A 14,753-nucleotide genomic window follows, 5' to 3' on the forward strand; every position below is an offset into this window, starting at 1 on the left:
GAAGAAAACATCTGCACATGCGCGGTACGGATCGGGTAGACCCGATTTGTACGGTCAGACTTTACACATGCGCAGTAAGGATCGGAGAGTCCTGATCCGTAACTTTCTTTTTATTTTTCGTTTTTGTCTACATTGTACTGAAATGCTTCATTATTGCAAACATTTTAAGATATACTTGTTATTCTTAACATCTTAACAGATACTCTGACCCATAACTATCGTAAAACGCTACGACCGGAAGTAGAAACCTTTCGCGCATGCGGGGTACCGATCGGGTTTCCGGTACGGATCGGGTAGTGACAGCAGAGCACAAGTTACGCAATGAAGCTGTCACATGATTCGGAAGGCATTGTGGGAATTTGCAACGAGCAGCCTCGACACAGTCTTTGACCTCTTTTATGAGCTCAACATTTATTAGTCTTGTAAATATAATTTTTGGGGGTTAAATAAATGGAAACTATATTTTTCTAATAATTCCTGGGCTCCTCCTGTTTTTCAACTCGGTCCATCACATGTGGTGTCAGAGTGGGATCCTTCAGTTGAGGAGACAGGATTTTTTTTTTTTTTTTTTTGCATTTTTCTGCCCTTTTTTCTCCCCTGACAAACTTTTTGAGCCATGCAGAATGCTGTGCGCCCAAAGAGAGGAATAAAATGGAGGCCAAAGAGGCCTTGCAGCAGCCAGAGAGGGAGAAGGAGATGGAAGAAGGAATTTCAGTTGTGGCTGGAGACACTGAAGGAGAGGATACCAGGGAGCCAACTCTCCTTGATATTGCTGGGATTCTTCAGGCTTTCATGGGACAACAGGAAGTTCGAGATAAAAAGCAGAGAGAGGATGCTATACTGCAAGAACAGCGTTTTAAGAGTTTGCAACACCAGTTTCGGCTTTTGCAAATGGAAGTGCAGGCCAGAACCACCCCACTTCCAGAGCCCACATCAACTGATCCAGAGCCTGTTGAAACTCCAGCTGATTATCAGACACAAGCAACATCTCAGCATGAGGGTTCTGGCTCAGCCTCCATATTAACAGGTCAGTCTGTGCATATTCATCATCCTAAACTGGAGAAACTAGCTGTTGAAGATGATGTTGAACATTTTCTGACCACTTTTGAGAGAATTGCAGCTGCTTGTCGCTGGCCAGAGTCAGACTGGATTTTTCACCTCATTCCTCTTCTCACTGGTAAGGCTCGAAGTGCCTATGTTAATATGGATGTGGACGATTCACTGCAATATGATAAGGTAAAAGCTGCCATTTTGCAAAAATATGATATAAACCCAGAAACATACAGGCAAAGATTTCGCTGTCTTGAAGTTTTTGATGAGAGTCCCAAGGAACTGTATGCAAGACTGAAAGAACTTTATGAAAAATGGATTCAGCTGAAAAACAGAACTGTAAAAGAAGTTGGTGAAATTATTATCTTGGAGCAGTTTTTAAGAATGCTGTGTCCTGAGCTTCAGGTCTGGATTAAGGAGCATAATCCAAAGTCTGCTGCAGAGGCCGCCATCCTGGCTGATGTGTTTGTAGCTGCCCGAAGTAAGAGCAACAGTGCATGGAAGGCTGCCAGAGATTCACGTCGGTCGCAACCCCCTCAGCATCCTCAGAGGTCAGCGACGGGTGTGGGTAAGCCCTTTACAAGGGGAAAAGCAGCCTCTGAATACCTCGAAGCCAGGTAAAAGGCCTCCAGTGTCCTACATTTGTGGGCAGGAAGGTCACGCTAAGCCCATGTGTCCTAATAATCAAAGCAAATTATCTCAGATGTGTTTTGTGCCTTACCAGAATGTGGATATTAAATCTGAGAGAAAGCAGTCAAATAAAATCACCACAGTTAAGATTAATGGACAAGAAATTAATGCTTTAATAGACACTGGCAGCACACAGACTCTGGTACACAGGAAATATGTGTCAAAAGACTACACATGCCCCTCTGAAACCATATCAGTTTGCTGTATACATGGTGATGAAAGACCTTACCCTACTGCTGATCTGTTTATTGAAGTGCAGGGGACACCCCATCTGTTAAAGGTTGGTGTAGCTGATAATCTGCCCTATCCTGTAGTTCTTGGGGAGGATCTGCCAGTCATCTATGATTTGTTGAGAGAAGTGCAAGAGTGCAATGTTGCTACAACAAGGGCTCAAACTAAAAATCAGGATGAGCATTATGCAACCCTCAGTGCTTTACCCTTGAGGCTGAACTAGAGACAGATCCCGGGAAGTCTCGGAAGCCACGCAGTCAAAGAAGACATGAAAAATTTCAACACACTGTTGGAAAGACATCAGTTCAGGCTGCTCCAGATATGCCTTTAGGTTTTTCAGTACCTACGAACATTAGACAAATGCAGCAGGCTGATCCAACTTTGTCTGCCATGTTGCTGAGGGCCAAGGAAAAGGACTCTGTTGAATCTGACACAAATAAAGAGCTGTACATTCTGCAAGATGGCATCTTATACCACCAGCACAGCCAGGTTAAACAGTTAGTGGTCCCTAAAGTAGCCCGTGAAACAGTGCTTACTTTGGGGCACTCCATTCCCTGGGCTGGCCACCTAGGGAAGCATAAGACCACCGCTCGCATCAAGCGATACTTTTCTGGCCTGGTTTGCGCTCAGATGTTGCTATGTTTTGCAGGAGTTCTCCTCAATGTCAGAAGACTTCAATTAGAGTCCCCACCAAAGCACCACTCCAACCTCTCCCAATCATTGGTATACCATTTCAGCGTCTTGGCATGGACGTAGTTGGTCCTGTAGAAAAAAGTAAATCTGGAAATCACTTTATGCTAGTCATTACAGACTATGCTACGAGGTATCCTGAAGTCTTTCCATTAAAAACTGTTAAAGCAAAAACTGTAGCTTCCTCATTGATTCAACTGTTCTCAAGGGTTGGATTCCCACAGGAGATTTTAACTGACCAGGGCACTAATTTTATGTCCACACTGTTGAAAGAGGTCTATAAGCTGTTAGGCATCAGGAGTGTGCGGACAACCCCTTATACCCACAGACAGATGGACTGACGGAGCGCTTCAACCAAACTCTCAAACAAATGCTCCAAAAGTTTGTCAATGATACAGGGTCTGATTGGGACCAGTGGCTGCCATACCTCCTTTTTGCCTACAGGGAAGTTCCTCAAGCCTCCACTGGCTTCTCCCCATTTGAGCTTCTTTATGGCCATGAGGTGAGAGGCCCATTGACCCTGCTAAAGGACTCATGGGAGGGAGAGCAAGGTAAAGAGGAATCTGTCAATGTTATTTCAATGTATTCATATGAGAGAAAAGCTTCAGCAGATGAGTGAACTGGGTCAGAGCATATGGCAGCTGCTCAGAGCAACAAAAGACTTTGTTTGATAAAAAAGCTCGCCACAGGAGTTTTGTCCCTGGCAGGAAGGTTTTGGTAATGTTGCCAACTTCTGACAGCAAGTTGCTGGCAAAGTGGCAGGGACCCTTTGAAGTACAGAAGAAACTTGGACCTACTACCTACAAAGTTTCTACACCAGGTCTCCAGCGAGGGAGTAGAGTGCTCCATGTTAACCTTCTTAAGGAATGGATTCCACGCACTGAGAATAAAACAGAGGGTTTGCTTATTCACAGCATGGATGAGGAGGAAGAAGTTAATGACTACTTGCCTTCAGTAACAGTCTCTGTCCTGGACCTGAGCCATCTCACCAGTGAGCAACAGTCTCAGGTAACGCCTCTGATTAATTCAGACCTATTTCAAAAGTACCCAGGTCGCACGAGTCTGGTGGAGCATGACATTGTTTTAAAACCTGATGCAGCTGTGAAGCGTATGAGTTACAGGATACCGGAACGCTTCCTGGTGGAGTTAAAGGAGGAGGTGGACCTCATGCTGTCTCTTGGAATCATCCAACCTTCAACAAGTGAGTGGTGCAACCCTGTTGTGTTGGCTCCGAAAAAGGATAGCACGATACGTTTCTGCATCGACTTCAGGTACCTCAATTCCATATCAAAATTTGACTCTTACCCGATGCCACGCATTGACTATCTCATTGAGCGTTTGGGGAAGGCAAAATATCTAACGACCATTGATCTCTCCAAGGGATACTGGCAAGTACCTGTCACTAAACGGTCTCAAGAGTTGACAGCATTCCGTACTCTGTGGGGATTGTTCGAGTTCAGTCTTGCCATTTGGTCTGCATGGGGCCCCAGCAACATTTCAAAGGCTAATGGATAAGGTACTCTGTGGGCTCTCAGCATTCACCTGTGCGTACCTTGATGATGTTGTTGTTTTCAGTGGAACTTGGGAAGAGCATGTGGATCACCTAAGAATCGTGCTGGATCGACTGTGTTCAGCAGGGCTTACCATCAATCCAGCAAAGCGTGCTCTTGCTAGGACTGAAGTCCAGTACCTCGATTTTACTGTTGGAGGTGGGACAATTAAACCACAGGTTGACAAAATTAATGCAATTGCATCATGTCCTCTTCCACAAACCAGGAAACGGCTGCGATCCTTCCTCGGCATGGCTGCGTTCTACAACAGATTCATTCCCAATTTCTCAGCTAGAGCAGCCCCACTGACGGACAGGATTGGCTCAAGATGTCCGAATAAGATTCGGTGGACAGCTGAAGCCGTTGCACCTTTCAAAGACCTTCGCCAGTCCCTGAGTAAGGACCCCGTTCTGCACTCACCAGATTTCACAAAAGACTTTACATTGCAGACTGATGCTTCTGAAAGGGGTTTGGGAGCAGTGCTTCTGCAGGGACCACCAGAGGATCGACATCCTGTCGCCTACATCAGCCGTAAGCTGCTACCAAGGGAGAGCCGCTACGCAACAGTTGCGAAGGAAGCCTTGGCCATTAAATGGGCACTTGACTCTTTCAAGTATTATTTGCTGGGAAGAGAATTCATCCTTCAAACTGACCACAAAGCCCTGCAGTGGCTGGAGAGAATGAAAGACACTAATGGGAGAATCACCAGGTGGTATCTGGCTATGCAGCCATACTGGTTTAAGGTTCACTATATCCCTGGTAAAGACAATACCACTGCTGATTACCTCTCTCGCTGCCTGATGGAAGATCCAGAAGTGGGGGGGGTGGCCAAACCCGTGGCCACACTCTAAAGTCGGTAACTTTTGTATTTTCATTCTTCATTTGAACATAGTAATACATTTTAGTTGCCAATAACTTTATTGATTGGTTTGGATACATTTGTTCTATTTGTAAGCGCGCACATTTAGTTTACTTATGTATTCATACTACTTCATTTCTTTGCTTTCTGACTAACTTTTGTCTTTTTATTTCTTACCTGCCATCATCCCTGGGAGTTGCTGGACAAAAGATGGTAGCCAGGGTTTGAAACCATTAAATACAAAGGAAGATAATTGGACCACACCACCACTTCCTGCTGAAGGGGGGAAATGTGTTTTCTTTACTTTAAAAACAAAGTATTTGTATTTAATTAAATATTTGAGTTTAGGGTTTAATGGGGTTTTTGATTTTCTTCTTTAGTTTATTAACAAACCAGATTGTACTGCATCGTTTGTGATTTATGATTGTTTTGTGTTTGTTACCCCTCATGTGTCACAATGGTCTGATCAGCCATTATATATATATATATATATATACCCTTGTATGTCATTTCATGTTTAGGTCAATTATGTATGTTTGAGCAGTCATTTGGTTAAGGTTGCAGTCTTTGCCTGAGTTCAGTTTTGTTTCTTTGACCTCTTTTATGAGCTCAACATTTATTAGTCTTGTAAATATTTTTGGGGGTTAAATAAATGGAAACTATATTTCTAATAATTCCTGGGCTCCTCCTGTTTTTCAACTCAGTCCATCACAATAATATAATGAGTAAGACAAACATGGGAGAATAGCATAGTGTGCTATTGGATCACTGTGGTATTGTGTCACTTCCTGTTCTTGTTTTTCTGCAGGTTAATCTGTGCAGCCCATTCAATTACAAGCCTTTATCTCGACCAGTCGTGGCAGATGGCCGCCCCTCCCTGAGCCTGGTTCTGCTGGAGGCTTCTTCCTGTTAAAAGGGTGTTTTTTTTTTTGTTGTTTTCCCCCCCCCTTCCCACGAGTGCTTGTTCACAGGGGGTCATCTAATAGCTGGCTTTTTCTCTTTATATCACAATCTTTACCTGCAATATGAATAAAACTGAATAGAATTGGAGGAAAGAGTCCTCAATTTTGCACCAGGAGTACTACTTCAGTCGTAACCAGCTTTGTTTTTGACACCAGAACAAACAAACTCTCAGAATCAGAGGTTCTTTGATGGTTCGTTTATATTTTTTGGAGCAGTTGCAGTCTGTTTGAGGCAATAGAAAGATTCACAATTTCTCTTTTTAAAACACGTTTGGTCTAGCAAAAAAAGGTCACCGACGTTATATCTCCATACAGGTCTCATAGTAAGTTTTCTCTGCCTAAGGATCACAAGGACATACATAATGTTGTCAGTTTCCAGATGCTTACTAACAAAAATACAGCACGTCTGCTTTCCATCCAGTGTGTGTTTGTGGTGGTGGGGCTGCTGCATTACGAGTGGCTTTATCAAGCATTGGAAGATGACCTCTAGGACTTCTAAACAGCAGTGAGTAGGGAGAACCAGGGTCTGGTGTCACCTTTTGCAATTTAGCCTTCTTCACTTACAGAAAAAAACAGAAGAAAGAAAAAAAAAAAGATATTTCAGTTTGACAACAAAATGGGCATGCATTGACGGGTGCATGTTTTGGTATCTGAGACCAAATCATCTAAAAAGCAGAGGTGCACTGGTGACACACTCCAGTGCATCAGTGCAGCACGATGGGTGGAGTCTGAAAACATCTTGTGCACAGACAGAATACAGACGTGTTGGAAATACTTCTCACGGATGTAGCACCTTTGCTAGACTGCCTCAGTGACGACGTGGATCCCTGGGCCCTGGTCTACTCTACTCCACATAGCAACAACATTACTACACAAAGTCGACAATTTTAGTGTGCTGACCAGAAAATTAACTGTGAACAAAATTCCTACATGTAGCTGTTTTTTTTTAAATTTTTTTTTAAACAAGTCTTTTTTTTCCATAATGTTGCTGCTATAAGTGACATCCACATCTGCACATAAAAAGTATATATTTATATTTATATAATATATATCCGTACTCTATTAACAGTTGTTGTCTACCATGAAGTTAGAATTGCCAACCATCTCTCAGAAAAGTTTTTTCTTTTTTTGTACTTCAAACATGAATTAATTTACAACACAGAAATCAACTAATTTTGTACAGCTCTGGAGGAAGTGAGGCTCCACAGTCCCTCCGCGATTTTCCTTTTTCTCTTCTTCTTTTTTTTTTCTTGTTACGATTTTACTCGGGAGTTTCGGTGCAGTTCGACAGTTTTCATCCCAGTAAAACACAGTTTAGAAAAACCAAAGCATTTACAAAGTGGCATCGTTAGAACGGCGAGGATGTTCAGCTGAAAACCTTCAGCTCAACTTGGACCCTTGAATGCACCGTCAACACTCCCCTTTCAGCTGAGGGGAAGTATCCCTCGTTTGGCACGGTTATATACATGATGAACACAGGTCACTCAAAGGAGGGGGTAAAAGCAGGGGAATGGTGTGGAGAAGATGTAACGCTAGCCTAAAAAAGCCCAAAAAACAACCTTTCTTTAGCAGTTCTGGCAGCTGTACTAACTGTAGGGCAGTGGAAAGGAGCACCGTGACCTTGCAATTCATATCCAGTGTTTCACATTAGCAACATCCATGATATGAGTTCTGAAAGTCTGTGTGTGTTTGGGTAAAGGGGCGTACTTGGTGAGGAGGTGAGTCGGAACCAGTGGCAAAAGGCCTGACATGACACAGAAAATAGTGCAATGTACAGTACACAATGCATCTCCGTAAATGTACAGTGTACATCAAATACTATACAATCAGAATAAAAAAAGTAGAAACACAAAAAAAAGTGTTACAAATGACCAAAAGTCTTTCTTGCCCAGAGAATACGTCACGCTGAAGCCACAGACAGAAAGAAAAGTTTTGTGTGACAGACGTCCTATGTGTCCTACAGTTCTTGTGCTTCACTTTACTAAAACCCATGGATGCTATACCACATATTTACAGATTCCTCTTGGGGTATCTCTGACTCGCTGCAAAACATCTCATCCTCAAGTCCACCAATCCACGTTTATCTTTCATCGTCCTTCTTCATCGCAAAACCGTTTGCCAACTTTTGCTCTCCCGCTTCCCTTTCATGTCCCGACTCTCTTCTCTCTCTCCGGGTTAGTCTCCGATTGACATTCTGTATCCAGAGGCCTACAAGAAGCGGGCGCTCTTTCTGTCTGGTGAACCTTCTCTACCACTTGTTGATCACAAACGAAACACAGAAAGAAAATGTGTCGGTCAGTTTGGTTGGTGGTGTGCATGCACATGCTTGGCCACTCCTCCGTTTGCTTCTGGTCCTCTCCTTCCTCTCAGAGATGTCCCTGAAAGGAGTGAAATGTCTATCAAGCTTTCTGCCCGCGTCTCCTTTCATGCGCTCCATCCTCCCCCTTCATCATCCTGCTATCTATGATGCTACTCAGGAACTACAGGGGAGGATGGGGAGGGAGGAAGGGAACCTGTCCTTTCATCTTCTTTCACTCCACCTTTAAGCCACCCCCCCTTCACTTCCGGGTTTTCTTTTATCCATACTCTCCTCCTCCTCCCTCATCTCCCCTTACACCCAGGAATCTGGTGAGGCTGGGTAGTGGCTGGTCTCGTAGTTGAGCTCGCTGTAGGGCCGCGAGGCTGAGTAGAAGTCTACATAGTTGCCGGTGGACTTGAGGCCCTGCAGGTGCATGTTAAGGTCACCCTGCGGGGGACGCCCTCCAGCATGAACCTGGTTCTCGTAGCAGGCCTGATCCTCGTAGTTGCTGCTGTCAGGTGGAGGAGGATTTTGGAAAGGGGGGTAGGGTTCTGATGGCAAGCCTTGAGAAGATACCTAGAAAGAAGGAGAGCACAATCATTACAAATGACCACTCATGATTGGTCCAAGTCACCACAAGTGAGAGTGAGGGGAGTACTGGGAACCATGAGGTTTCTCATGTGACACTGCACATTGCTATAGAGTCATCCACCATATTGGATGTGATACAATACAAAGCCTCCAAGCGATTGCTTTGGTTGCTAGCAGATGTCTACTACTAACTACTAGATGAGTGGCAGTAAAATCTGAAAAGGTGTGACACAAACAGGAAATGGAGATGTTCACCTTCAAGTTAAAAGCTGTGCCTTACGGCTCACATTTCAAAAGTTGGAACTTTAACTTTGAAGGCAAATTTCCAATTTGTGTTGCACTTTTTACAGTTTCACTCCAGCTCAGAGAGCAGCTGGCCAGTATTTATACACAAGTCCATCACTTCTATTCAAACTACCACTGCAACAATATGCTTGTGACCAAACCAACCACGAGGAGCTTTTTTTCCATAGCAACAGGTAGTTGACAGATGGTCATGCATCCGTCTTTAAGCGTTTGATTGGGACCCTGTTCACTTGATTCTACGTTGTCACTATTATTGTCAATGCCATGTCCAAATAAGGTAGCGTCACATGGTTAGTGGTCACATGTCTGCAAAACCTCAATAAAACTGGGTTCTGACATTCCTTCATCAAAGTGGGTGATGGGTAGCGATTAGCTTTTACCGGCAACACCATCCAACCAAAGACTAGACTGTGAGAATAACTGGAATTCACGGGTGTATTGCCATAGTGCTTAAACAGCATTCTTTATAGGTTTACAGTGACCTTTTAGGACTTCATAGTGTCTTTATAGGATCATTATTAAAGCCTTTACGATTCAGTTTCACTGTGATATTTCCTATTCACCTAGAACTATACAGCAGATCTTCCTCTTAAAGGTGAGATGAGTCATAAAGAATTGAATAAAGCTGGCAGCGCAGCATGGAAATATTAATGCTTTCTAGTCTATCAGATGCTGAGTGTTGTGGGTTTTCAAACGTTTCCTCAGTGAACTCGGGGCATCTTAAAGTATTGAGTTCAAATATCTAACCACTAACTAACCTGTCTTTGGTGTTTTTATTTTTTCCTGTCTCTTTACACTTTACTCTTTACATCTTATTTTTATTCACACCTGCTTCTTTGTAGTGTTAGTAATTCATTTCATGAAGGAAGGAACCTTCTGAGTTTATAGTGGACATGTATAATGGCTAATTTACACTATGAAGCCCAAAAAATGGTAAATGGCCTGTATTTATATAGCGCTTTACTAGTCCCTAAGGACCCCAAAGCGCTTTACATATCCAGTCATCCACCCATTCACGCACACATTCACACACTGGTGATGGCAAGCTACATTGTAGCCACAGCCACCCTGGGGCGCACTGACAGAGGTGAGGCTGCCGGACACTGGCGCCACCGGGCCCTCTGACCACCACCAGTAGGCAACGGGTGAAGTGTCTTGCCCAAGGACACAACGACCGAGACTGTCCGAGCCGGGCTCTTGAGCCACGATCGCCCCTGTAAAAATGACATAGATTTACCGCTGTGCCATCTTGTGCCAGTACAGAACGGGATTTCACTGGGTAGGGTGGTTGGTTGGTGATAAGAGATAGCATAAACAAATGTAAGTCTAAATAGTAACAATAACTCAATAAGTTTCAGTGCAGCTGGCCAAACAACGAGAAGCAACAGCAACAAACACTTACTGCTAAAGAGACAGAGTGACAGTGGACGGTATATCCTTGCTTTTTCAACATAAAACTCATTTTTGCAGATAGGGGCAGTTATATTGCTTTTTAGTGTCAGTGCCCTTGTTTTCCACTGAGTTATCAATTGTGTCACTAGTTTGCTAACATAAACTAATGTAAGTCTATTAGCCGCAACCAGCCAACCAACCCAGTGATGATTACGCTAAACATGTTCTAAAAACGTTAAGCCGCACAGTGTTAAACCTATGTTAGTTTTTGAGAGCAGGGCTCCATGATGTAAATTAGCCTTTAATGCTGGTGTGTCAGCTAGAGGGAACAAGTCACCTTTAGCATGTACATGAAACCTGATTATGGAATGTGTTTCCTAAAGAAAGGGACTTGTCATACCTGATTATACTTCAGGTCATCAGTTGGGGACACATACGCTCCTCTGTGTAGTGTTGAAGACCCACCGGAGATTTGACCTGCAGACACACTGAGGATGAGTTCATGCTCTAAATCGTTTACTCAGTTTTTATAATTAAAGTAATCAAATGGGAGTAGGCTGTCAGTGGTATCAGCTGGACACCTGCTGCATTAACATTAATGAAGAGGATGATGAATGGTGATTAAGGAGAGCTTGGATTTTTTTGTTTCCCATGTAACAACTGCTCTTGGTGTGAACTCTCTCCAAGGATAGACCGCATACAACAATGAAACCCTCGCTGAAACCCAGGATGTTGACAACAAGATTAAAGCTCTGTGCTGATGGTGATGTTGGAAGAAAAACGCTGCTGATAATGAAAAGTTCCTTATAAGATATGATGGTGCAACAGCCTAAGGCCTTCCAATGGGAAGATTGGTGTTAGAGGCCAGAGGCCAGAACTGACTTAGCTCAATGGACCAGAGAGAAAACACAGACACAGCTTTCAGGTGTGCAAAGTGAGCAGACAGCAGAGGTCAGTGGTCTCAGATGCTAGTTGGGTAGTCATAAAACGATTCATTGATAAGTGGCTGCTCATGTGAGTCTGCAGCGTCTCTAGGTTTCTCAGTCAAAGCCACCCTTCACCTGACACATCCAATTTCAAAGCACTAACATAGCACAGGTAGAAATACTAGCTTGAGGACTCATAAAGGGACTTCACTGACCAGTTGGTCATGTCACTGTGGCTACATCCATCTTTTATATACAGCCTATGCATATAATCAGGGGTGCACATAAGTGGTCCGCAGGTGTGCATTCGCTGTCAAAATAAAAGACGCACACCAGATAAGAAGTTGCAACGCGCGTTTGCGTACATATAAAAGGCAGTGTTTTTGTCCACTAGAGTGGGATTTTCACGGCATATTCTGCACCACATCTCTGTGCGTTCATCATTTGTTTGAAGCCAGCTCACCTCCTGCAACCACTTTTCTGAGAATACGCGCTTCTTTTGTGGTTCGGACTCCTTCTGACATTTCTTTGGGGGTGGAGGAACACCAAAGTAATTGCTTAAAGGAGCTTCTTCGACATCTTTAAGAGTTCTAAACAAATGTCTGTCCTCCTCCAGAAAATCTTATGTACGCAAACGCGTGTTGCAACTTCTTATCTGGTGTGCGTCTTTTATTTTGACAGCGAATGCACACCTGCGGACCACTTATGTGCATCCCTGCATATAAGAAGGTTTATGGTTGGAGTGCCTTAAAATGGAAAGATTTAGTCTAATTTATTGGTGTCTGTTTGTCCAGACAATTTTTATAGAGAAATTTAAAGCTGCTGCTAGCAGTCTGTTAGCTAACCAGCTAACTAACTAACCAGCATCTCTAAGATTCTCACACTAACTAGCTACATCTTGATTAAATGTATTTTGAGTCACCTGTGATGTTTTTGCACAATGTCAGTTTTAACACAATAACAACAACCTACTGAACAAAAAAGACATAACAAGTGTGATGTAATAAGCACTGACAGGTGGATTTATCTTTGGGCAAAGCTAAACTACAAAAATGAAAGTGGTTTTAATCTTTTCACTGCCATGATCTCTCTCGGGATAAAAATAAATAGTTTCCCATGAAACGATTCCTTTCATATCTCTTAACGCACACTCCTTTATACTAAAACCATCACCTCTGCTGGAAACAGCTTTATGTGTGTTTGTGACAAATGTGCAGTTTGGAATTCCTACCCGCCATGGCGTCTTTCCGGGATGTGTGCTCGCCCTTGCTGCTATGGTAACTGGCATTGCCAGTTGACTCGTAGTCTGCCTTTCTCTCCTTCAATGCCATCATCTCCCTGGGGGACGCAGGAGCACTCGCTACACCCACACACACACACACACACACACACACACACACACGTATGTTTAACATTAGATCAATCAACACATTATCAATACAGATCAGGAAGAAACTACAAAAGGGAGGACAAGTGTTTGCAACACAGTCGAATCCTTTCAGAGCAACGTGAACTTGTTCAACACTCTGAGCTCTTGCATTTACCTGCCAATGAAAGCAGAGAAGTCTGTGGCTTCACTGTATGCATTACTTGCTCTAACCATCACTCTGGAATGAGTTAAAAACAGGGGTACTGGGAGCAGCTTTGACTGTGGCTCTGTGGGTTTGGACCATTTTCCACAAATCTTTAGCTTTTTGACCAGGCTGTGATTCAAAGAGGTAAATACTGAGTCATCCCTCCTCCCTATGTCGGCTTTAGTCTATCCTCTCTTTTCTTCTTCTTATCCTCTTGCTGCCTGACTGCAAGCCCCTCCTATATATTCTCACCATTTTAGACTCCCACTGGCTTATTAAGTTCTCTTGTTGTTGGTGACCTGAAAACCTTTTTGTACCCAACAGGCATCCTGGAAGTATCAGAAGAAATATAAACACCCACAGTCCGAAAAAAGAGAAGGGGATGATGGGATCAGTGACGGTGACAATAAGTTGGATCTGGTAAGCCATGTCGGCAATTGATTTGGTGCCATATGGTTTGCTCTGATCTACAAATCACATACAGGAGCCTCTCACATAGAAGCTGCTGGTTATGACGCCTGTTTGTGTTACTGTGCCTGTTTCTTTGCCTGTTATAATCCATTTAGTATTGATCTAGATGCTCATTACTGCTCTATTGGCACAACAAATCTGTTAGTTTTTGTATTGTTGATTGTCATTTATGCTTAGAAATATTTAACCATATATGCTTAGAGGTTTATAATCAATTGTGTCGTGATAGGATGTGTGATCTTTAGCAGGCTGCAAAGGCAAAGGTACTCTTTGTGTGTATGTATACGTCGTATGTTAATGAACCTATGCATATTCATGTAACCTCGTGTTACGGGGGAGCGGACGAGAGCAACTGGGGTCAAGCGAAGGAACGGCGTTTGTCCGGTTCTCTCCCATGCACGAGAAACATGAAGAACTTTGCCTACTTCGTGTCTTGCTTGCTGTGTAATTATATTGTCTTCAACGTTCCAGCGAATAGGTTCAAGCTACAAACCTATCAAAATCCATTGTAATATCAGCATCTAAACACCCAATCATCGACTTTTGTTGAAATGCATTTATTTCTATGGTTTTAAATACAAAGGAACTATTTCCTTTATGTGCATTTGAAAATGAAGAGTGAAATTAAAGAAAGGCTCAGTGGACAATCTGTGACTGCCTGCAAAATTTTACAAATGTGAAATGAGTCTTTATCATACTTATTTCTATTTTGCCGGTTTGTCAGCTGAAAGGCTCATAAATCCAGCCCTGGCTATTGTTTTTAAAAGTAGATGGCTAATACGTGAAAAATGTTCAAATGCTCTTGCATGAAGTCATTTGAAATTATTTTTGAATTATGCATTAGCTCACAGTTGGCAGCTGTAGCTGCCTGGCTCTGTGAATGACAATAGCACTATATTCTATATATTACAGGGTGGATTTCTATGAAACTTGGCAGTCAAGGTCATCATATAAACCTCACTGACTTTGTGATCACAGTCTCCATCAGCAGGTTCCCACTTTTGGCTTTCTGGGAAATCTTGCGACACCTGATTGCCATTAAATTGGGCATTATATAAGAAACTTCTTAAAGAGTACATATTATCTTCATTTCCCCTCCTGTAAGAAACCTGTATTGTTCATTTAAGCTCATTAAATGCTAAAATATCATCTCATTTTTCAT

The 14,753-nt window shown here is 43.0% G+C and overlaps 1 protein-coding gene across 13 annotated transcripts in view; it reads right to left on the reverse strand.

Moving 5' to 3' along the window:
- Positions 1-6,214: 6,214 nt before the first annotated feature.
- ctnnd2b (catenin (cadherin-associated protein), delta 2b) overlaps positions 6,215-14,753 on the reverse strand; it is a 221,209-nt gene continuing 212,670 nt past the window's right edge. For all 13 annotated transcript variants that reach the window (XM_042229109.1, XM_042229108.1, XM_042229110.1 and 10 more), the window contains 3 exons: positions 12,778-12,906; positions 11,021-11,097; positions 6,215-8,907 (listed from right to left, as the gene is read on the reverse strand). In XM_042229109.1, coding sequence (XP_042085043.1) covers positions 8,644-8,907; positions 11,021-11,097; positions 12,778-12,906 — 470 coding nt within the window. In that variant the 3' untranslated portion in view covers positions 6,215-8,643. The remainder of the gene's footprint in view (positions 8,908-11,020; positions 11,098-12,777; positions 12,907-14,753) is intronic.

This window comes from Haplochromis burtoni, unplaced genomic scaffold (genome assembly GCF_018398535.1).
Source record: "Haplochromis burtoni strain Fernald_Lab_line unplaced genomic scaffold, NCSU_Asbu1 Contig_380, whole genome shotgun sequence".
Lineage (NCBI taxonomy): Eukaryota > Metazoa > Chordata > Actinopteri > Cichliformes > Cichlidae > Haplochromis > Haplochromis burtoni.